At 39.3% G+C, this 25,202-nt stretch overlaps 2 protein-coding genes across 6 annotated transcripts in view; one reads left to right on the forward strand and one right to left on the reverse strand.

The window, feature by feature from the left end:
* The window catches only part of TNRC6C (trinucleotide repeat containing adaptor 6C), a 240,152-nt gene extending 221,647 nt beyond the window's left edge, over nt 1-18,505 (forward strand). For all 5 annotated transcript variants that reach the window (XM_075177739.1, XM_075177738.1, XM_075177741.1 and 2 more), the window contains 7 exons: nt 133-282; nt 2,193-2,387; nt 2,912-3,055; nt 3,782-3,976; nt 10,892-10,962; nt 12,511-12,650; nt 13,189-18,505. In XM_075177739.1, coding sequence (XP_075033840.1) covers nt 133-282; nt 2,193-2,387; nt 2,912-3,055; nt 3,782-3,976; nt 10,892-10,962; nt 12,511-12,650; nt 13,189-13,549 — 1,256 coding nt within the window. In that variant the 3' untranslated portion in view covers nt 13,550-18,505. The remainder of the gene's footprint in view (nt 1-132; nt 283-2,192; nt 2,388-2,911; nt 3,056-3,781; nt 3,977-10,891; nt 10,963-12,510; nt 12,651-13,188) is intronic.
* Nucleotides 18,506-22,954: 4,449 nt separating this feature from the next.
* On the reverse strand, nt 22,955-24,033 carry LOC142095029 (ras-related protein Rap-1b-like). Its single transcript, XM_075177743.1, has one exon. The coding sequence runs from the start codon at nt 23,941-23,943 to the stop codon at nt 23,314-23,316; it is 630 nt and encodes a 209-aa protein (XP_075033844.1). The 5' UTR covers nt 23,944-24,033; the 3' UTR covers nt 22,955-23,313.
* Nucleotides 24,034-25,202: the final 1,169 nt, after the last annotated feature.

Here is a 25,202-nt window from a genome sequence, read left to right on the forward strand (position 1 = left end):
TATATATATTATATAATCTATATTAGAATATCTCAAATAAGGAAAAGAAAGCAGCGTGTGCTTTGTAGTTTAATATATTATTGTTCTTTGTAGCTATGTTGGTCAACATCTGCATATATCCCTTCCATACAGGTCCCAACATGAATGTAAGCAGCATCGATATGACTGGTGGTTTGTCAGTGAAGGATACATCCCAGTCTCAGTCTCGTCTGCCTCAGTGGACTCATCCCAACTCCATGGATAGTTTGGCAAACTCCTCTTCTCTTGATCCTAATAAACCCAGTAAGTCTGCAGAAAGTTGGACGTGTGCTATACATTAAGATCAGTTACCACTTTTCTCATGTCTTGTAGCGTCCTGATACCAACATGAGAAAATCCTCAGTAAAGGTTCAACTGCGCAAGCGTAAATGTTTGCTCTTCAGTTGATCTTTGTTTCTCCATATTATGCCATTTATGATTGGGTTTCTTTCCAGCCTTACTATTTTGCCACACAGATTACATATTTGCTCCGACTCTTGCTTTTTCGTGGGTGAATGCTTAATCTGACTTACGTGTGCATCAAATGACCCTATCTGTGTTTTTTATTTTAAACATGAAAATATGTCATCCTATAAAACTTGTCATGAGAGTTTGCATAACTTTTCTGGTTAAGTACAAGCATTTTTTCCTTATACTAGAAATGGCAGCAGATAAGCTGCTTACTGGTTACACATGTAATGGAAGATCTTGTCTGCATCTGTACAGTAGTAGCAGCGAAGAATTTATAATCCTGTTATGATAGTAGTGAAAGATATGCTTTCTTCACTGTTGCAACAGCATGACCTGTCTACACTTCTGTTATTGCAAGACGTATATTTTGTTTGATGTGTTTGTAATGACTGCACTATTTCCTCTTTTTTTTTTTTTACACGCATTGTGTACATGGTGATACAAACATACAATTACATAAAACAGAAGGTAAAGTTGACTCTGCCCAAACTATCTTACAGTATAGGAGGTAGGGGAAACACCTGATATGTAAATTAGGGGAAAAACAAATGTAGCTATTGGTGATAGTTGACAATCACAGGCACAGCACTAGTCTCTGGCCCTGAGTAATTTGTGATTACAGCTATTCAAAAACATGATTATCAACAGATTAATTGTCCACGGTCATACAAAACGATCAGGGCCATAATAATATATATTATATCAAGGAATCAGACAGTCCTGATATTAACCATCAGTTAAATACATCACTTATTTAATTTATAACCCAATGTCTCAATTAACCTTGTTAAATCTTACAGATTGATTGGCAACCCGATATACTGCAAGGGCAGCACATGGGGCCCTCCAGCTTCTAAAAGGAATGCACCTTACCCTTAATTTCAAAACCGCACCCCACATCACTCATCTCAAAATATTCCCACATGCCCAATTGCTCCAAAATAGCCCCAAATCCCCACTTGTCACAAAATGCCCCCACATGTATTTAGAAACTTCGATTTACCCTCTCAATGCTTCTCAGACCTCCCCATTTGCCTCTCAGACCAACCCACGTGCCACACAGATCTCGCCACATGCCATTTAGACCAACTCATATCCAGCTTAGTACTTCCTGCATGCCCCTCATAAGCCACTCTGATTTCCCTATATGTTCCCCCTTGGAACGCTCCACAGGCCCTCTCGGACCTCATAACACTTACCTGCACAGCCTGAGCTTGCATGGAAGGAGGGAGAGGATAATGTCCAGACTGCACTGTGGTATCTCCTCCTTCCCTGTTTCCATTCAGTCGGCTTCTAATCTTGCAGAGAATAACTGAGTTTGGGAGCAGCGGACAGGAGGCTGCTGGTGAAGGCTCGGTGGGCCGCCTGTTGCCCACCACTGCTGTAAACCATTCATTAAGCACCTATGTAATAATGCACTATTGCACGGTTTTGGAAGCACTAATTTTATCTCGCCCACAAAACTGACTTTTTGTTTCCTGCTAAAGTTTAATTTGTCTATTTGCAAACCAGTAAACTAAGGTTTATTACCTCATTCAGTAAAACATCAACCAACTGCAAAGCTTCAGAAATTCATATACCTCTGTGACACATACAATGTAGCAACTTCTACTTTGCAATATAAATGCTTGATAGAATTCTAACTGCACTTATCGGTTAGTTACAGTCCAGTCTCCTATTTTATTAAATTTATTTTTTTGCAGCAGCGGGTGCTCTACCTGGGGGTCTAAGCATTGGCCCTCCTGGAAAACCCTCTATGGATGACTCCTACAGTCGGTACGATCTTCTCCAAAACAGCGAGTCACCAACAAGTCCTGTTGCTGTTTCTGACAGCTGGTCACGTGCCAAATCTGAAAATGAGAAAATCTCCAATGGATCCAGTATTAACTGGCCTCCTGGTATGTGTAGTTTCATTTATTTGATGTCAGAGTGGGTCATTATCTTGCGTCCTAAACATCCAGCACTCTGTATTTTAGTTTAGTGTATCAGTTAATCTTTTACACACCTTTGTTTTTCTCTCACTGCTAACCACTGAGCCACACAGGACGGTGGCTCAGTGGTTAGCACTTCTGCCTCACAGCACTGTGGTCATGAGTTCAATTCCCAAACAGGTCCTTATCTTTGTGGAGTTTGTATGTTCTCCCTGTGTTTGTGTGGGTTTTCCCTCATACACCAAAATCATACTAGTAGGTTAATTGGCTGCTGACAAAATTAACCTTAGTCTGTACGTTAGGGAATTTAGACTGTAAGCTCCATTGGGGCACTGACTGATATGAATGACAGTTATTTTCTGTAAGTCGCTGCGGAATTGGTGGACCTTTATAAATAAATGTTAATGATACTGTTGGTGTATATTTAAACATATATGAAAGCTGTTGTCCAAGGACCTACGTTTGACACTTAAATGTTTACTGAACTGCAGAATTTCATCCTGGAGTGCCTTGGAAAGGGCTGCAAAATATTGACCCTGAGAATGATCCTGATGTGACCCCTGGGAGTGTCCCAACTGGGCCCACCATTAATACTACGATCCAGGATGTCAACCGCTATCTGCTCAAGAGTGGAGGTATCAAGATTATAACAGCAGATAGTCTTAGTAAATTGATCATGGCTCATATATTTTGCTCTAGTCACTGCTAACTCAAGGACTTGTTTTCATTACAGCAAAAATAAGATGAAATAGTTTGTTTTCTCTTACTGTTTGGTTGACACAATTATCTTTCATTATGTTAGATACATTATAGCTCTTTTTCCAAAAAACAGGTTCAAAAGCTCCTCACTGCCAGCCATATGCCATGCTGTGTGGTGCTGAACTGTCCTTCCTCTTGCCAGCCTTTGTTTAAAGCAGGGACTGACGGTTGGACAACCCTTGTGATACAGTTGTATTAATTAGCAAAATCTGACTTAAAGAGAAATGTCCCAAATATTCCCTATAACTTTGTTTCAAAACTCTTAACAGACGCGTTTCTAATTGTTCACTTAATCCTCCTTGGCTTGCTAGTTTGATAAAATCAGTGGTAAAAAGAGAAATGTCAGCATTCTGTGTATTATAAAGAGCTAGCAGCTCTTCAGATATTCCTATGTTTGTTCTAGATGTAGAGCTTTTGACTGACTTATAGCATTATTTTGCAAAGAGCTATGGATTAGACTTCTGTAAAACTTAGTTTTGAAATTTGTCTAAACAAAATTTAATTGCAGTGCAGTGTGCTGATTTTCAAATATATTAAATGTCCTTTCTTTGTGCATAACAATGATTAGGTATGTAGCCAACACTTTTTTTTTTTCCCTCTAGCTAAATTGTCTGATATAAAGTCCACCTGGTCATCAAGTCCTATCACCCACACTCAAGCATCCTTGTCTCATGAGTTGTGGAAAGTACCCAGAAACACTACAGCCCCAACCAGACCGCCACCTGGGCTAACCAATGCCAAACCTTCCTCTGCCTGGGGCACAAACCAGTTGGGCTGGACCAGCTCCTACTCCACAGGTATTAATGTATATTCCCAACCATGGTCTTATCTGTGTGGTGTTTGTATGTTCTCCCTGTGTTTGCGTGGGTTTCCTCCGGGTACTCCGGTCTCCTCCCACACTCCCAAAAAAAAAAGTACATACTAGTAGGTTAATTGGCTGCTATCAAAATTGACCCTAGTCTCTCTCTGTGTATGTTAGGGAATTTAGACTGTAAGCTCCAATGGGGCAGGGACTGATGTGAGTGAGCTTTCTGTACAGCGCTGTGGAATTAGTGGCGCTATATAAATTACTGATGATTATGATCTCATAGGCTTGCAGTGCCACTTACATTAAGATTTCTACACACGGGGTAGTCCTGTTGCTGTACACAAGAACTGAGCAATAGGATCATTGTTCAATTTGGCCAAATATGTCAGTGGTTGGATGATGACCACTATTTCACAGTTTGTGTGGTCCTCTTCCAGCAGTATTTTTTGCTATACCTAATAAGTATCCGATAACTTTTGATAGGATTGTTAATCTTAAATCGCTGCAATATTGGACCACACATTCTGTTATTGTAGTTATTGATTTGGGTTCAATTGCCCAATGTCTGCTTCAGTATTGCAGCATGTGTGGCCTGTTTTAGCTCCTACATCCTACTCCAGGAATATGAATGGTCAGTTTGCCAACACCTGTAAATGTGTGTCTTGTCTTATTTGAGAATAACACATTTTTTGTGTTGCGAGTTCTTTGTCTGGCTCTTTGACTGTCTACCTTGCCTTATGTTAAATATTTTTTAAACAATTGCAGTTGTTGTTCTAATGTCACATGGACACTTAGTGCAAATGCATATTTTAGCAGTGTTCAAATAATGTATAAGGTTTTCTGCGATTAGCACTTGGTGTTTGCACTATAAGTTCCTTAAGGCTAAAAAGCACCCATATGACTTTAGTCAAAGGCTTTTTACATTTGACATTAAAGTAGCAAAATTATATGGCATGATGCCTACCAGCATGGGCAGGAGGCCTGGCAAAGTCCCTTGACATCCTTTCTAAAGTGTCAGATTCCCTAGCCAGACTGTGGGACCACCTGCCTACTGGGGCTTCCCTCACTCACTGCCAGCTGCTCCCGCAAGAGACAACACTGATGATTTTAGACAAGAACTCTGATCACCTCCCCAAGGTTTTGGTGGGGATTATTGACTGACCTAGAGACCTTGAATGCAGAAGACCAGTCTTCTCCCTCTGATACATACCAGGTTTTTCCTCCTAACAAAGAATTCAATAAAAAGAACCTAACATCTCAAAAAGTTTTATTCAGCTTTTTCTTTGTTCAGAGAATTCTCTTGTGAGGTGGATCCTTCCACACCCTGGATGTCTAAGAACACAGTCATCCCTGTCTGCGATGCTTCTTCATTTAAGGATTTTGCAGACTATTATATGGAAGCCCTTCGTTTGCATAGGGAGGGTGTGGAGTATAATAGCTACGCCCCACCATGGAGACCCAGGGGCTGCCCTTTGCAACCATTTTTCCCCAGACTCTGTGGATAGCCTCACGTTTTGGAAGGGGATGTGAGCAACAGAACAAGTGAGAAGCCACAATCACAGATATTACAACTTCTCTTTGGTCCTTCCATTCACAACAGTTCTGCAGTTATTTGAAAGATGCAATCATAAATCTTCCCCATTTTTGGTGGTAGTGCAGTCAGAAGATGAGCTCTGTGGGTCCCACTCCAAAGCAGCCCCTGGCTGGTATTCCCTTCCAGGAGAAATTCCTTTGTGGTCGTATCTTCATTTATGTGGCACCACAGATTCTACATCACTGTTCAGTCAACATTACACAAGCAGAACATAATATAAATATTGGAGGAAGAGAACAAACAATAGCAAAAGGCACAACTTGCAGTACGTAAAGAAACCTTTACAAGAGGGCAAGGAGGCGCAGACAGAAGAAGGGATGTAGGGCCCTCCTCGGGAGAGCTAACATTCTAGAGGGGCAAAGAAACAAATGGGGGTTGTGGGAATCAAATGAAATGGGCATGAGGAGCAAGAGGGAGGGGGTGTCTTAGAATGAGGTGAGATAGGGGCTGGACGTTCCAAAGGTGGGGAAGATCATTCACAATTCAAGGGGTATTACTCAAACCTCTTTGTGGTACCCAAAAAGCATGGCTAGGTTTGTTAAAAATTCCCCATAAAGATGGGGAAATTTAGTTTTTAGAGGGGGTGTCCCTAGAACATAAGAGTTAAGAGTCCTTAATTTTCAACTATCCGATCAGTGCCCAATGTCCCCCAACAACCTACACAAGAAAGAAATGTAAAAAGTACAAAAGTCGTATTTCTCATACATTCACTGTTAAAATTTATTGCTAATGGAGTTTTCATCTGTAAGAGGTGGGCACATTTTAAAATTGAAAAGCTTAAATGGTTTGACTTATTCCCATTAGTGCTTTACCCTCCAAGAGTGCTTCAGCTCCTGCTTGCAGCTGCCAGTACCAGGAGAAGGAGTAGAAAGCTTTTATAAAAGCTACAAAGCCCAGTTTGATAGAGTATTCATGTTAATCATTTTCTAAAAAAAATTGCTGTGACCAATGACCCGGTTGTGAATCCACTAACCTGTGTGGGGAATCACCTTGGAGGCTGAATACTGATTACTCAGGCTTAATCACTGACCTCATTATTCTCACTCCAAAGTCCAGAGCGATGGGACAAGATTTGAGCTCCCCTGCTTCCTTTGCACAACTTAAACATGGAATGGGTCAGTTATCATATCTAAAATATTTTATGTAAACAATACAGTTAAGTGGGACTGATTTGAGTGAGTCCTCTGTACAGCGCTGTAGAATTAGTGGTAACTATATAAATAGATGATGATGATATGCTCCTGGATACAAACCTGTTTAACTCTTGTTAGGATGGTCTAGCCTTGCTCATTTTCTAAAACTTACTATACAAGGACGTGCAGGATATAAAGAATGAATACATGTAGGCTGAGCAGGTGTCAGTACCTCTCCTTCATGTGAGATGGGGAGAAAGCAATGCTAGCAGAAGGAAGCACATTGCTGGGCTATTGAAGCTTTCCGGGGACTTATCGTAGCAGGTTAATGCCACACTGAAGGTAAGTATATCTTTTAATATCTTAAGTAACTCCACCCAAAGTTCTTCATTCTTTAAGTTGGGAGGGGCTTGGCCTGACACAATGGGGCGTATTCAATTGTTAGCGAGACGGGTGAAAATCCTGCGCTCGAAAAAAAATAAAAAAATCCCACGCTCGTTTTTTCCTGTTAGAGCGCTCGTTTTAAAAAAAAAAACAACAAAAAAACGCTCAATTCAATTGTTAACATTGCATCCACCCCCCTCGCGCTCTACTATTGGTCCTAGCAAGTTTGAAATGAGGAGTGGTTAAGGCAGTCATTTTAGTATAAAAAATTAATGCAATCAAGAAGGGCCCCAGCACTGCAAATGAGATTGGGCCCCTACACTGCAATCAAGAAGGGCCCCAGCACTGCAAAGGAGATTGGGCCCCAGCACTGCAATCAAGAAGGGCCCCAGCACTGCAAGCAACAATGCCCCCCCCCCCTTCCCCCCCCCCCCGCCTTCCCTGGACAGCAGATTTAAACATTTTACAAGCAGGATAAAAAAAATTCATTTACAAACATTTCTTGAACACTGGCCAAGCATGGACATTAAAGGTACAAATATTTGTGGGACAGTGGGCAAGCCGGACATTTGGAAGCTACAACTATTTTTTGGGACTTTGCGTAAATGAGTGTGTAGGTAAAGCATCAGAAAACTGAGTATTTCGTCCATGGTGAGTATTTTTGTTTTTTTTGTTTTTAATAAAAATCTATGGTGTACATGGGGGTGTTTACTGTATTTCATGTGGTTTTATTATTTTTGATAAAGATTTGTGGTTGGAATGAGGGTGTTGTGCTTTTATTTAACATTTTGCTTTGTGGAACTACAGATCACAGCCAGCCGTGGGTGTAAGAGCATGTTGGCACTTGTGGTTCTACAAGTGCCAACATGCCATGGGTACGCTGGTGCTTGTAGTTAGACAAGTAGCAGCATGCCCACACTATTTAGGCCAACATGGCTGGCTGGGACATGTAGTTCCACAAATCAAAATTGTTTGTTTGTTTTTTTTCCCGATACAAAATCCCCATTTATTACCCTACTACCCACAGCCCTTGGGTAGTAGGAAGAGCCCTAGTGCTATCGGCACTGGGCTGGGTGTCCCTAGGAGGCTGGCCCGCTTACATCTTTCAGTGGACCACACTCCCTAGGGAATCCAGGCCAGCGCTGAACAGTCTGTGGGTGTTTAGTCATTATGGCCGTGGGACCCCCCCCCCCCCCCCACTATAGTGCCTATCACCCCAGCTGGTTTGCCTAGCGCTGGTTTAATAAAAATAGGGGGGTCCCTACGCAAAAATTTTCAAAGATTTTAACACACACAGCAATAGCCTGCCAGCACAAGGGTTAAGACTAAATAGAGCAAACGCTTTTGGTTTTAAAAAATAAATAAATAACATGCTACTTTTCACAATTTTGAGAGCTGACTGAGGTCAGGCACATTCCCCCCCCCCCCCCCCCCCCCCAAAAAAAAATAAAAATAAAGTTTAAATACATAGGACTGCACCACTAATGGGTTTTTTTTAAAGGGGGAACTTTGAAAAAATTAATTATTACACTGTTATTTATTTTTTTTAAAAAATAGTACCTTTCAGTTTTCAGGTTATTTTAATGAACTTTTACACCTATTTGTTCAGTTTAATTTCTATTTTTCTTAACTTAAAAATTTTTTTTTTTCTTTGAGCAGACCAAGGAGGTGCGAGATGAAACAGCAGATTTGCCTGTTTCACCCACAGCGTTAAAAAACAATTGAATAGCTTTTTACGCTGAGGGTTCGCATCCAGCCTATACTTTAACATTGACAAATGTTTGGAGCGCGATAAGACCGTTTCGGTAAAAAAAAAAAATTTGAATTGCGGGAGAAGTTTCCGCGCTCGAAAATAAGAAAAAAAAAAAAAAAAAGACTTAACGCGCTCGAGCTTACAAACTCGCTAACAATTGAATTCCCCCCAATATGTGCTAACTATCCTAAAAGCATACTTATGTCAGACTGCTGTTTACAGGTGGCCGCATACCATAGCAAGCCCCCTAGTGTCTCCTGAGCACAGCTATATAGCAGATGGGCAAAACAGGACCCTTATCTGCCACAGATACAGAAATTAGGCTGCTCACAATAACAAAATAGCTTCTGTGAATCCCAGCAACCTTTCTCATGCTGAGGAACCCAGCAGCGGGACCTAAAGCAGAGACGAGCCCACTCTGACGCAGGTCCTGCAAGCCATTAAGTGGCAGACTGTACAGGAGAGGTACAGAATGCTAAGACACAACCTGCTATAAGTGAAATTACTGCTCTGCTTGGCAAGTTTATCCACAAAAGTAAGTATAAACTAATCAATATGGAGAATTGCCGGTGGAACAGTAATATGGGCAGTTATTGTACAGAACCCACAAAATATCATGTTTCCTGACTTCTCAGCGTATGTGCAGAGGAACGGGACTATTCTTGCATGATAAAAGAAGAGACCCACAGATACTATCTTTGGGATTCAAAGAGCTTGGTGTCTTAAATAGTCATTGGGTCTGAGCTACAGCTGGGGGGGCCGTTCTTGTATTTTTCTATTTTTGAGATGAAAGTGTGTTTAGGGGGAAAGGGGAATAGTTTACTTTCATTGTTTGCTGTCCAACACCAGCTTGCTTCTCACTTTGGATACTGGTTTACCTTCTCTGAGCCTTAGACGCACGATCTCTCTCCAGACACCTTGCAATTAGAAGTAGATGACTGGGTCAGCAGTTAATGGAATAGAAAGGTAGTATTCATCCAATAATATAAATGTATAAGCCTGTAAATGCAAGGGACATGTTTATTGAGAATGTTAGTCTAATAACAGTGGGAGGATTGGCAGGTGAGTATTATAATGTGCTGTGATGTAATTTTGTGTGGAAAATGAAAATAAACAGGACCTGAAAAACAAGAGCTTTATTTTGTTACCATGGCATTTAGATTCAAAATTTGCAGTAACCCAGAGCAACCAGTCAGCAATTTGTTTCTATCGGTATAGTGCAAGTTAGTGAAAGAATTGTCTGGTTTCTAGAGTTTAGAGCAGACCTGGACAACCTGTAGGCCTCCAGTTGTTGTAAACTACAAGTCCCAGTATTCTCTGCTAGTTACGGGGCTGTCGGCTGGCAGAGCATGCTGGGACTTGTAGTTTCACAACACATGGAGGCCTACAGGTTGTCCAGGCCTGGTTTATAGCTGATGTTGCATCTGAGCCTTTGCATTCAACCTCTTTATTATAAGACACTTTGTATTTACCATTCATATATAAATAAATGATGATGATATCTGCAGCAGAATAATAGGCAGGAGAACAGCACAATATAATTTTGTTAGACTTTCATTTTTACTTCTAAACTATATTTTTATTTTATTTAGCTGCTTTAAGATAGACCTTGCAGTAGTGAGTTTATATATTTCAACTGAATATTATATATTTATATACATTTGCACCATCATAATAAAACGCCTGTACACCTTGTGCTGTTTATTGCACCGCTCTATAATATCAAAGATGGAATATAGTTTCCTGTAGTCATCTATTTAATAAGAGAGTGGACAAAAAAAAACATTTTCTCTCAGAATTACTGTATTGTCTCCCACCAGGAGACTGAATATGTGTCTGTCATTAAATAGGATAGTAAAGAACTGCAGCTTAGCACTGGAAAATGTTTTTGAGTTCACATGTGAAAGTTTTTAAGTGCTAAAGATTAGTGGTACTTTAATGTCTCTTCACTGCACTTTGTGTGGAAAATGCTATAAATGTCAAAATGTGATTTTGTGATGCAAGTTTGTATAACAAAGGCATGAATGTTACCTGTTTCAGGTTCTACTTGGAGCACAGACAGTTCAGGAAGAACTAGTAGCTGGCTGGTCCTGCGCAACCTCACTCCACAGGTACAGTACTGTACAATCTGCCGGTTTAAAAAAGTGGAGATGTTGCCTATAGCAACCAATCAGATTTTAGCTGTCGGAATTAGAAGTTCTGGGGGTACATTTAAAGCTATCACTTGGCCAAAACCAATACTAGACAAATACATACTGCCTTCACCCTCATCCACACTAGCAAAATGCACCTCCATGCAACCCACCTTCCTAGTTCGTGACTTATCAGTGGATGAGTCCATTTCAGAATCAGGAGGAATATAACAAGGCCCAGTATACTGAAAACACCTTCTAGTTAATTCTGTACAGAATTGTAAACGGTCTGAACCAAATCAAATGAATTTTACACAACTTAACTAAAACCATGTGAATCACAAAACTATAAAGAATTTGTTCTAACATCTAGGGGCATATTCAATGGTCGGTGGAAATGCTGAAAATCTTGCGCTCCGCGCACTTACTGTTATTAGGGTATTTTTTTCGCTGGATTTCAGCTCGCAGCTCAGGGCTGAAATCCAGCTTAACGGTAGTAGTTTTAGCGCCGCGGAAACCCGCGACAATTGAATATGCCCCCTAGTGTACAAAAAAGGCAATTTTACTTATTGCTGTAATACCAATATAAATCCACAAGCTAGTGGTTTCATTTAGCATTGGGGACAAGTCCAGCTAAGGGATGCAGACTTGCACTTGGACAAAATATTTTGCAATGCATTTTTTAATATTTTCAGGAATATACTGTCTGTGTTTGTATATAGCACACAATTAGTGGGCAGCTTTATTTTTACCCTGCAATTTAGAGTTTCCCAGTGGAGGAACTACATGGGTGCGTCCACTACGGGGCCCAGGGGAGGGCCCAACCACTTCTAAACATGCACAGTCAAGCACATGTGTTCACTGCGAAGGTGCCAGTTCAGCCCATGCTCCAAAGAGATGTCCACTCTGCTCTTTCAAGAGCAGAGTGGGAGGCCTTTGGTGGAAAGTGGGTCCTCGGAGGGAGTGTGTGGCGACCTCCGTTTTAGAGCCTTCCTCACTTCCGTGCCCCTTGTCGGCTGTACCTTTGAAGTTCTGCCACTGTACCGTTGTCTGTGGCTGAATATAAACATTTACACAAATAGGAGGAACATCCACTAATACTTGTGTAATGTCTCAATGAAGCCATTATATTTATAACTATAGCTTTCACAGTGTTGAACAACACGCAGTAGCAATATCAACAAATTCTTCCAATATGGCCATGTGTGTTTTGCCCAATAGCAGTCAGGCTGCCCAAGAATGATGCAATGGAAATCGGATCGTTTTAGACATAACTGAAAATCAGCAGATATGCAACCTTGATATCCTATCATAAAGTGCTTGGACCACAGAATTTGCGCTTGAATGGACAGCATGTGGATTGTGAATTAATATAAAATGTTTACCATAAGGAACAGTTGTATTCAGTCAGTCAACTCGTCTTATTCTGTAATATGTTGCAAACTTTTTGGGTAAAGTTATTCTGTATTTGTGGTTGATGCTTTCAGTCAGTCTGTTATATAAACTGAATGCACTTCTATTCCACAGATTGATGGTTCTACCCTGAGAACGCTGTGTCTGCAACATGGCCCACTGATAACATTCCATCTGAACCTTACTCAAGGCAATGCTGTGGTCAGGTACAGTTCCAAGGAGGAAGCCACGAAGGCCCAGAAGTCCCTACACATGTAAGTGTAATGTGGTGATGTATATTTAAGAACACATCCTCTTTATATTCATTGCTTTCTGTGAGGAACGACTCATTCCATTTTTATACTATAAGTTTTTAGTGGCATGCTAGGCAGTTAGCACCCTAAGGTTTGCTCAACTAGCGCCAGACCACCTTATTGGATTAAGTGCTCGTTTGGATATCTCCAGTTGTCAAGTGGTTGAGTATAGAGCAAATTTTAGTCCATGAGAATGTTCACAATAACACAGACTATTCCAGGAGATGAGCGTGTTAATATTATGGAAATAGTGATCTGTTCAATTGTGTTATGTGATAGGGAGGACCAGGATAGTGTCAGTATGTAAGGAGGGTAATGGAGGGAAGCAGAAGGCCACAGACCGAAACTTTGCTTTGAGTCCCCACTAGATTGGCTTTCCTTGAAGTGCTGCAATTTATGTACATCTTCAGTACCATATTGGTCAGCTTTTTTATTTCATATTAGTCTGAAATTTCTGTTTCGGTAATGCCGTGTCCTCATCTGCTTTTCTTCTATGCAGGTGTGTCCTGGGTAACACTACTATTCTGGCAGAGTTTGCTGGTGAAGAAGAAGTGAACCGCTTTTTGGCACAAGGGCAGCCTTTGCCTCCCACTTCCAGCTGGCAGTCTAACACTGGGAATAGTCAGCCCCGGCTGGGTGGAGGTGGGGGCTCGCACACCTTGGTCCGCAATGACACTGCTCACTGGAATCCACCTTGTTTGACTGGCAAGGGAGCCAATGACCTGCTTTGGGGTGGTGTCCCTCAGTACTCCAGCAGTTTGTGGGGCCCACCTGGATCAGATGACGCTAGGATCATTCGCAGTCCAACACCTCTCAACACTCTGCTGCCAGGAGACTTGTTGAGTGGGGAATCTATCTGAATAAATTTTGGACATAAATTCTATAAATGTATAAATCATCAGCACTAACTGAAAACCCCAAAACAAACGATATCCAATCCTTTCCAGTCCAAGCTCTGTGAGGAATTCCGCTTTTTCAGGCCCAAGTCTTCTCTCCATGCAGTATCTTCTCCTGGTCTTCCTCCACACTGCGCCCTTGTGAACTGTTCCAAGAAAACAGTATGGGAGCGTGGGAGGGAAGGGGAAAGGAAGGGTTGAGGAGGAAGGGAAAGGGTCTGCGTCACTTAGTACAAGTGCTCAAGCAAATTTTTTATATGTTTTTAAAGTGTTCAAAGAGGAAAAAATGATCAACGCTGCTTCTGCTGCTGGGACAAGAACGCAAGGGCACTTTTCATAGGACAGGGCTGGAGGGGGTTGCTTTGGGGGCAGGGGGAATAGGGAGAGGCATTTAAAAGCCTACTTTGAAATAAGCCTTGGTCTTTTATGCACATCAGGCTGGACCCATCAATCAGAGGGGCAGAAGCAAGCTCTGCGTATTCTGGTAGTTCTGTATATGCACGTAGATGGATTGAATTGGTACAGAAACAATGGAATGAAGGCTCTAGTTTGATCACCCTGATGGATCTGCCTATGCACATGACCTTTGTCCAGAGCTTCTGCTCCTGTCATAGCTTTTTTTTTTTTTTTTTCTTTTTTTTTCTTTTTTTTTTTTTCATGTTTTAATATCTAAACATTTTGATTCTTCAAACACTTTAAAGCATCATATCAGCTGTTAGATATACTTGAATCCAGCAGATCTACTCCATATTAGCTTCTGGCAATCTTTGGCCATTTGCCATCCCTATTTATGTAAGTCTTTATACACTTGAGGCATGTCGCATTATTTCCAAGGAGGAGTGGCATGTCATTTAAAAGTGTGCACAAATAACTTAGAATCGGCTGGATTGCATACACAAATAAATCTTGTTTTGCAATCTACAGAATTGTCCAGCACCCACAGATACAAAATACACACATACACATTTTATTTTTTTATTTTATTCTTTTCATTTTTATTTTTATTTTCGTGTGTATTACTTTTTAGGTCAGTTCTTAAATATTTTAGTTATACTTTTATTTTCACCTTTTAACTTTGCACTGAAATTTTCAACTCTGCACCCAGACCTTGCAGTTAACCTATTTGAATAAAATCTTTAAAGTAAAAAAAAAGAAAGAAGTGTGACGAGAGGGACAGAGCTAACACGTATCTATGTTTACTCAAGGACTTATATGTTGAAAAAAAAAAAAAAAAACGAACGTTTGCAGCGTGCTTATATCTGAAGAAAAACTTACACACATTTGTCTACCTTTCCAATGATTCATCTTTGAAGAGTAATTCTTATTTCTGGACACTTGCATTTATGTGTGAGGTATTTGGCTCCAGCACATGGACTATACAAGCAAACTGGAGCAGCCACAACTAGCAGAACCCAGAAAACAACACTGCATCATGCAGGTTTTGAACTGCGTCTAGAAGCAGAAGCCAGACCTGGCTCTAACCTGTTTACAAAACGTTTCATTTTATTGCTCTTCTGTGTTTTCTGCTTTTCTCCAAAAATAAGTATAAAAATATTTAAAAAAAAAAAAAAAGGAAAACAAAAAAATCAAAACTGAAAAAAGAAAAAAAAATACTTCCATTGAATTTCAAAAAATCTATTTTCGAATTTGAATAGCTATTCCTTTACATCTCGGGGAAAGTACCAGTGTTTTATTAAAAAAAAAACAAAAAAAAAACAAATAATAACTTTAGCCATTGCTGTGCAACATTTTATTTCCCCCCTTTTTTTTTTTTTATATTTTAGGTTTTGGTTTTTTTTTGTCAAAAGTTTTTATTTTCGTCAGTGAACGAAAATTAAAAAAAAAAAAAATCTTTTTGATCACTATCTTGCACATTGTGGAAATCTTTCTCAGGAAAACGGGACATTTCCAGAGGAGTAGAACACCACACAACCATTTCATTGTATTTTTAAGAAAAAGACAAAAGATATTTACAAAAAAGGAAATTTAAAAAAAAACAAAAAAAAACTGAAAGAGATTACCCAATGCCGAGCACTGAGAATAAAAGGGTGAAGAACTGAAAAAGTACCAGAGAGAGACAAACAATTCCTGTTTGTAGCAGATACATATTTACCAAATAATGGACTCGAAATGTTTCAAGAGTGCTTTATATGTTAAGAAAAAAAAAAAAAAAAGAATATTGCTTTATGTTAAAACACAAACCATGATTTTACTGGGTCTTTGTTAAGGATATGAAAAAAAGAGCAAGATAATTTTCCAGAGAACTGATGGTAAAGCCATCATTCTAACAGACACCGCCATACATTTCCTGTTCCAAGTTGCTTCTTGGGGTCTATTTTGGCATTATTGAGGAAAATAGGCAGAATGGACTCTGGGAGTGATAGGTCTAAATTGGTTTTATCAAATGTATGGGTTGGATCTCTGCAACAGCTGGTGCCACCCCGCTTTGCTAGAATGGCCCATAAATAGATCTGCCTTGTGGGTTCGTTGCAACAGGGTTGGCGTTAAATGCCTTCAGTACCTGCTGGCCCTCAATCCTTTGGGGTACTGGAGCAATCTATAGGATCCCGATCTATGCACAAGCCAAGTCTGAGACAGAATTTACCATTTGTTTTAGTGTACTAGAGAATTTTTTTTAAAATTTTTTTTAAAAAAAGCAAAACTAATTTGTCCCGTGCAAATATTGAACGTCCTTTTCTCACCCGTCTGGCAAATCAGACAGGGGAGATTATTACAGACAGTACAACCTGTGTATTTTAACCCCAGTTTGTGTGTTGAGGGTGGTGTTCTTTAATGAATAATATTTTGTGTTACTTCATAATGCTACCTCTGTCTGCCATACACTGCCCTTCATCGGGCAGAGGAACAGACTGTGACATGGGAGGGTACAGCCCCTCTCTCATCTTCAGAATTATAATTTGTCTGTTACAGGCACTGGGACAATCCTTAATATCTTGGCACTCCAAGTGGTCATTGGTTCAGTGTTTTAGTTTTTACTTTTCTACTCTACTGTCTGAGTAACCAGTAATATATGTGCATTTTGATGCTGATCTCTCCAGCACTTAGCTGTGCTTTTTCTTTTTTTTTTTTCTTTTTTTTTTTTTTTTTAATTATAACACCTGCGGGAGAATGACAAAGTTTAAAAGGTTTACATACAAAATAAGAGGAACGTCTGACAAAGTTTCTTTCTGTGAAAAAATGTTTGTGTTTCACTCATTTCTGTTGGATGCAAAATTGTCCCAAAGATTTAAAAACTAAATGTTAATAGTTTTTACTACTCTAACATTGCCCTTTATCTCTCTAGCTGCAAAAGGGTTACTTGTTGTTAATACACAAGTTCTACTGTACAAGCAAGGCCGGCAGTACGATGTAAGCACACAGTGGGACTGCATGATGCTATTGATCGTATACGAGCAAATGTTAATTGCTCAACTGTGAGAGATATCGGCCTGCAGTTCCTCTCTGTATTTGTCTGCAGGAATTCTTTACAAAAAGAGGATGAAAGGTTTTTTACTTTTTTTTTTCTACAGACATTTTCAAGCTAACCACTTTTCTGCCAGAGTGATCTACAACTTGGTGGACTGCTAAATGTATCACATGTGGCCTACCTGACAGAAAAGAGGTGACATAGCACTTTTGTAATGTATATGGGGAGAAAAAGAATAATGCAAACTGTAACTTCACAGAAGTCCCCCAGCTGAAGAGTACACGGTTTAACACAGGCCTGGCTAACCTGCGGCTCTCCAGGTAGGGTGAGACTAAAAGTCCCAACATGCCCTGGCAGTTATCAGCTGCCTATCTACTGGCAAAGCATGCTGGGGCTTGTAGTTTTACAACACCTGGAGAGCTACTGGTTGCAAGGCTTGGTTTAACACGTTGTAGGAATGCCCATAGAGCATTTATTATAATATACCTCTTACTGACAGGGGGACAGCTCTGTGTGCAGACAAACAAGACATATGAGATAACATGAAGATATAATATAAATATATATATATATATATATATATATATATATATATATATATATATATATATATATATAATTATATTCTGCCCATGTTGGTATTGAAGGACACAGGAATTTCTCCAAATATGTTACTGAATTTAAAAAAAAAAAAAAAATACAAAACATTTTTGTGTATTTCTTATGTTGGCGTCTTACAATGTCTGTAACTGAAATCTAAGGACAAGAGAACATTTGTGGCTTATTATGTTATTTTTTTCTCTCCTAGAATGTGTTTGTTAACGAATTGCACCATAAGATGCTTTCAAAATGTTGAAGCTTCTTTAAAACTTAATAAACTGCAGTTTTGTTTTGTTTGTTTTTTTGGCTGTTGAGAAGATGTGTTGTCTGTTATTAAAATTCAGAACATCCCTTGTTGAGCATGATTGGACGTGACATGACCTGTTATATAGAGGTGCTGGGGGTGCTAATCTTCTGTGTTCCTGCACACACGACCCTTACCATTCTTCTAGGTGTAGCAAGGGGAGCCTAACATGACATATTTCCTTTGTGAAACCATATTTAAAATGTGTCTAGTAACTACTCATAATGGAGGCTGACATTCTGTTAGTGAGCCCAATTTTCATGAAAAAACAGTATTTCAATTCATTAGGGACTAGTGTAATTGGAGTACACAGCATAAAATGGGAGCTATTGAAGGAACAGATCAGTAGTGATGTCTACTGGATCAATACTTACAGGACTTGTAAATAAGCAAAAACTGAAGTTTTTTCCACTGTGTATGCAATGTTTTGGTCGATTGGTAAGACCTTTATGAAGACTGTACTTACAGGCCCTGTGAGTGTTGTCCTTTATATGTACATACATATGTGTGTGTCTGTTAATATTGTTGTTGCTATTGAAACATCAGTACAATAAATCTAAGTTTTAATCTTGTGGTTAAAAAGCAAAAATACGTTGAATGTCCTGTTTTATTTGTGGAATATTTAATGTTTATATATAATTGACCAATCTCCCAACTGACGCACAAAATGTCCATGGTAACCATTGTTGCAAACCTATCCCTTTTAACTACCGACGTAAATTATACGGCTATGGAATTAGTATTGGTAATTATAACTTGCGTTTCATTAGCCTCAGAACCTTTTATTATTTATGTACAAGTAAGAACTCTATCCAAAGCTTAAATAACCACAGTCCTAAAAATGTTTTACTAAGCCATCACCTTTGTGAAATCCAACCTACTCCACCACTATGGTTCTGCAAGTGCTTCAGTCACAAGCTCTGCTGGAAAACATAGGTTTTCCATAAACAAATTGCTTTCCCTTCACTAATGTCGCTCATAGTATCATCTGAACTTTGTTCTATATAGTGCTATATGCTGGGCTCCTGAATATATACATTTTATGTACAAAAAAAATAATTTTGTTTTTACATCTAGTCCTCGCCAAGTGCTAAATCTAATATGGGACAAATATAGAAAATATGAGGAAGCCATGTGTGAAAAATAAATATACATCCTGATTCAGCAGCTTGTAGAACCTTTAGCAACATTCGCTTGATGAAAAAAAAAATTCTGCATGAGTTTATCAGCCTCTTATTTTAGGAATTTTGACTAAATTCCCCTTACAACATTGCTTCAGTTGATGGATATTTAAAGGCATTTGTTCTCTGCTACAGCATCTCAGTGTGGTTGAGGTCTGGTCTTGGCCAACCCAAAACCTTGCTTGTTTTCTTTTTCAGCCATTTTATGGGGTCATTGTCCTGTTGCATGATCTGATTTTGGCTAGACTTCAGTTGTCATACATATGGCCTAACATTTTTTTCTAAAAAAAACAAAACCTCTTAAACATGAGTTCACAGTAGACTCGGTGATTATGAGGTGTCCAGGTCCTGTAGCTGCAAAAACAACCCTAAATCTTCATCCCTTCACCACTGTGCTTGACGATATGTTTGGATTTTTGGCATATATGGTATTGTGCATTAAGACAACCACTATACCCTGGTCTCCTCTGTCCAGAGGACATTGTTTCAGAGGTCTTGTGTTTCATTTATTTGCAACAAACCTAAGCAACACTACAATGTTTTGTTTTTTTTTCTTTTGGGAGAGAATTTGTTTTCTCCTGGCTACCGTGCCATGGAAGCCTTACTTTTTCTAATGGCAGCCTCATGAACATTGACCATGTTGACAAGAGGCCTGTAGATGCATGGATGTAGCTTTTGGATTCTTTGGGTGAATTTACTGGAATTGACCCCTCCAGGGGATAAATTTCAAACCCGTAGTTTTATAAAAAGTGGAGATGTTGCCTATAGCAACCAATCAGATTCTAGCTGTCATTTTGTAGAATATACTAAATAAATGATAACTAGAATCTGATTACTGTAGGCAACATCTCCACTTTTTGAAACCCGCAGCTTGGCAAATTTAGCCCCAGGGCTGACTAGCAACAGTCTTCTACTCCATTTGTATGTAATCTTTCTCACAGTAAAATAGACTTGTTGTATATCCCTTTCCCAACTTATAAGCAGCAACAAATGCTTTCAGATTAAAGCAAATGTCTTTTCTCCTTGTCATGGTGTTAACACAAAACTTAGACTCCAAACTGAACCGCCAAAGAACCTGCATTTATATAGTGTTGGTAGTATTTCCTGGTCAGATAATGAAGCGCACTGTAGAACCAGGAGCTGGTAGTAATGACCTTTTTTATTAATGTGGAAACAGTAGGGTGTACTTCATTTTCTCATATGCTTGCATTATGTTGCCTTATTTTTGTTGCATAAACTATATTGACAAAGTAAAGCCTGTTATGGGTCATTTGTCACAGGAGATTAGCTTTATGACATTTTAGGACTTTGACTTGTTAGTTATGTTCTGATATGTAAAAACAGATTTGAAAGAGGGTGTTCTTTTTATTTCATATGATTATAATCGCAGCCATATGCTCTCTTAATTGTCTGCTTTTAAATCTTGGTAGATGGGAAGAGGGGATCATACACGACACACAAAGATCTTCAGTTGTCTTTTTTTTTTTTTTTTATTCCAAGGGAGCCCAATTTTCACATAGTGGTTCTAACAGTAACCAACTTTCATCATTCATCATATGATATAGTGAACACAACTCAGGACTTCGGTAGAGCCATGCTATAAAGCAATGCGATCATTGTCGAATGATTCAATATACTGTTTTCATTTGCTAGTTCAGATTACAGTAGTCCCTTACATATTTAAAAGACAAGTTAACCCGTGCATGATACTCATGCATTCTAGTCAAATCAAGCTACTTAAGGTGTTAAAAAGGTTCTTGTCATGCATTTGGGCCATAGCCCAGGCCTCAACCACCAACCACTCCCCACTGTCACCCCCGGCAACCACCAACCACTCCCCACTGTCACCCCCGGCAACCACCAACCACTCCCCACTGTCACTTCTCCTTCAAGAAATATATATATTTTTTTTAAATCTTTATAAACACTTTTAACAATTAACAAATTAAATTAACAAATTAAAAACATCTTAGTATACCAAATTTCAGCCCTTTCTAAAAAAAATTTCCCACACACACTAAGAATTTAGTAGGTCAGTGTATAACTCCGCCCAGCAGGTGGCGCTGCAGCTTGGTTTTATTTTTTCCACACACACACAGACAGACTAACACACGCCACTAGACATTTATATTATAGATACAAGGAAAACTGCACATAGGTGAGCTGTGGCGTGTAACTGGCTGCATTGAATGTCACATCACATGTCTTCACCCTATAGCTTTGTTTCTGTGCCCTAAAGACTGCAAAGCAAAGCCAGAATTTCAACCCATATAGTGGTAAGTTGCTGAACCTTTCAAAATGATTTATCTTCCAGCATTAATACCACCAAAAATGTAATCAGATTGTATGTTACTTGCATATACAATTTGTTGACACAAACCAATCCTGTAATAAATGATCATGCTTGACAATACTTGCCGACTTTTACATAATGAAGTCCGGGAGATTTCGTACAGGGAGCGTGACTGGTGGGCGGTGGACGCAATTCATTGCAAATCGCGTTATTTTGGCTAGCAAATTGCAGTATGTGGGAGACTTACCTGGATTTCGGGAGTTTCCCGGACATTCCGGGAAAGTTGGCAAGTATGTAATAAGTCAGTCGACAAATGTTTTCAAGTGCTTGAGGCTTAAAATGTTAGAACTTGAACATTCATGTTTCTATAGAATCTCTTTATAGCAGAATGATATTCTTTCTCTAATTGATCCATTCAGCTTCCGTTTTTTTATGTGAAGTAGTCACAGCCACTAGGTGGCAGTATTCTCACAGGCATTGTGTTGAGGTTTGACACTGGTTTGCATTTTATGATTATTTTACACCTATTCCTGAAGAGGTTCAATGAGCTCACTATGATATTAGACGTGTCTCCATATATGTTTGACTTGTGTAAAAAGGAATGTTCTGATGTCAAAAGAATGGTTAATAGTCTGCAGTAGTTAACTAAACCTATGGTAACACACATACAGTACAGCAGATAATCTGTGTAGACAGATATGTCTTGCTATGCATCTACACGTCTGTTTTTAAAGACGCTGTACTTTAAATATTTCAACGGTTTGTGTGATGGTTGATATTGTGGAGAGGATAATTGAAACCTGCATGCACATACGGTACACAGGATGATCTGCTTAGATACAGCATAGCGCACATTTACACACAAATAGTTCTCTATAAACATTCTGTATTTATTTTCACTTTTTGTTTTTTTAGGCTGAGCCTCTGGAAGAGAGACCGAGCTATACAAGCGATTTGTGTTGTGTAACTAGTGTTAAGTGCAATAAACTGCATTTGTGTTTTGTTTGCTACTTTCGGACCACTCTGCAATGTGAATTTCAGACAAATGACACCTCCTATTAAAAACAATGGGTGTGATTTGTAGCAAACTCAAGTGTATTCTGATAAATATAAACATACAGCAAGCTGCAACAATCTAATTGCTAAGAACCCTTTTCCACCTATGTTCTCTTTATTGGACAGTGAAGCTTTTGGGTACAGTGTCCATGCTTTCGGGTCAAAGAAGTGGAACTCATTTTGGAAGGAAAAAAGTTATGGATAAAAAAATAGCATACTTTTTACTGTAAAATGGAAAAAAATCTTAATGTATACTTAAAAATTGCCTTGCACTATACCTCAGAATGTACATGGTGTGGTACATTATAAAGCTATTACAAAGCACCTTAGAATTAAAACTGAAACCTGCAATTTGTTTGCGTTCTTTTAACTGGTAATGGAACTTTAAGATGACTTCCAATAGTTACGTTATAAAATAAGTATTTTAATGGCGATTTTTACATAATTACTCTTGTATGTAATGTTGGATTTATGTAAGAATAACAGTCTTTCCATTGGTACCCAGATATAAAAAGGGAACATTTAATACACTCCAATTATCAGATTATAACATTCATTGCTATATTTTGCACTATTTGTGAGCAAAACATTTCAACCACAGTTTTGATCTCATTAAGAACAAGCCATGGGGTATGTTTGTAAACACATCTGGGCTTAAGTGTGAGCAACAAGTGCCACGTTTGTACACAAATAACCCCTCATACATAAAAACATACTATATTTATAAAGCAATCAATTCTTCACTGTAGTTTCCTTAACATGAACAAATCACCTATGATGGGCAGCCTTTTCCAAATTATGAATGGTACCCGCCCATCCCCATTCATTTTCAGTTTTGGCAGCTGTAGTCTTAGAGAAGGTCAAGTGTCAACAGATTATGCAGCTGTTGGTCTTATTCATTGGAGGTTTGCAATTCTGCTCATTGGGAATTGTCTCCCTCCTCTTCCTCAGTGCGGGACTTAGTTGACTTGGTAGGTTGACTTCTCTCAGTAATTCCCTGAATATCTCTGTGACATTAATGTTCTCCTTTGCTGAAGTCTCCAGCAAACGACAGTTCCATTCCAGCTCAACTGTTGCCATTGCATCATCCCAGAACACCTTCTGGCCATCACCATTGTCCTTTTTGTTGCCAACTACCACCATAGAAGGGCTTTTTTCCTCTTTCGCATCTAGGATCTCTTCCCGCAATCTTTTCACAATTTCAAAGGAGTCTGGGTTATCTACAGAATATACAAGAGCAAAAGCATCTCCACTACGCATACTCAGCTTCCTCATGGCCGGAAATTCATAACTCCCAGTGGTATCCAGAATTTCAATTTTCACTTGTGTCCCGTCAGTGGTTTCATACTCTGTACTGTGCAACTCTTCCACTGTCCTCCTGTGTTTGGGGTCAAAGGTATCCTGCAAAAAACGATGGATCAGCGATGTTTTCCCCACACCTGCTGCTCCCAGGAACACCAGCCTGATTTGAGTCTTCTCCTTGACAGACAATGACATGTCTGCACTGCACAGTGATTTAGGTTTTTATGGCAGTTAAACAAAACCTGATGTCCTGTGCCTTAGAACAGTGTGCACAGATTCCCTGCACCTCTAACTATTTATTCATATTTTCTCTGAGGTAGATGTGCCTTTATCCAATCAGGCACAGCTGCCTGAAGCTGGATTGTAAGGGAGGAGGACCCGCTCCCTGTATTTCGCTTCTAATGTTTGTGTTTGAGATGCTGGTGTTAACCTTTTCACTACCAAGTTATATTTCATACTGCTTATTCTGATGCCACTGCTGCTATCTCAGATACTAAAAACATTCTGGTTAAAGGTCAGTTTAGTTAGCTGTGCTTAATCTTGATGCACTTTCAGATTTATTATTTGACAATGGTAAAAATACTTATTATTTTTGGAGAAAGAAGTATAAATGTAACTAGTAATTACAAACAAATTTGCAAATGTCTATATGAATTTGTTGTAAGTAGTCCATCTATTAGACCAGCTTATATACCAAAAGACTTGCAGTTAGCATTATTATTATTAATAATTATACTTCCTGTCAAGTAATTGTTCCTAAACCTGCTATGACCTATCCATGTATTACATTTATTAGACGGGTACCTGCATGTTTTCATAATATCACTTTAGCATTTGTCCGAAAAATACTTTTAAGGTGCACGTAAAGCCACTATATTTAGCAAAAACTGAATAACATACTTGAAGTAACTGCAGTGTTTATAGCAGGATGTAGCTGAAAAGTCAACAGTCATAATGTCTATAACAAGATATCAACAGTCATAATGTCTACATGTTCATAAGGTTGACACAGTTAAAATGTCTACAGGGTTGTAAAGTGGACATTCAAAATGTCTACTTAAAGCAGTAGCTTTAAAATACTTATTTTTATAACGTAACTATTGGAAGTCATCTTAAATACATGGGGGGAAAAAAGCCAAGAAATGTTGCAAAAAGTAAAAATCACATGCCCCTCCAAACAGCTTAACCAAGCTGCCAGCCTAGGCTGGTACTAGCAAAATGGGGCAAGGTGTCCCCTGGGTTTTGCTGGTGGCACTAAAGCAGTGAAACCCGCAGTGTGGGGTCCCTCTGACATATTGCCAAACCAGCCTGATGCTGGTCAGCACTGGGCTGGATTCTATAGGGACAACTGGTCCGTAAAGAAAAATGTGCACCTCCCCATTCCTTAGGTTTAACCAGCCCAGTGCTGATAGCACTAGGGCTCTTCCCACACTCCCGGGGCAGTGGGTGTGTGG

This window comes from Mixophyes fleayi, chromosome 6, assembly GCF_038048845.1.
Source record: "Mixophyes fleayi isolate aMixFle1 chromosome 6, aMixFle1.hap1, whole genome shotgun sequence".
Taxonomy (NCBI): domain Eukaryota; kingdom Metazoa; phylum Chordata; class Amphibia; order Anura; family Limnodynastidae; genus Mixophyes; species Mixophyes fleayi.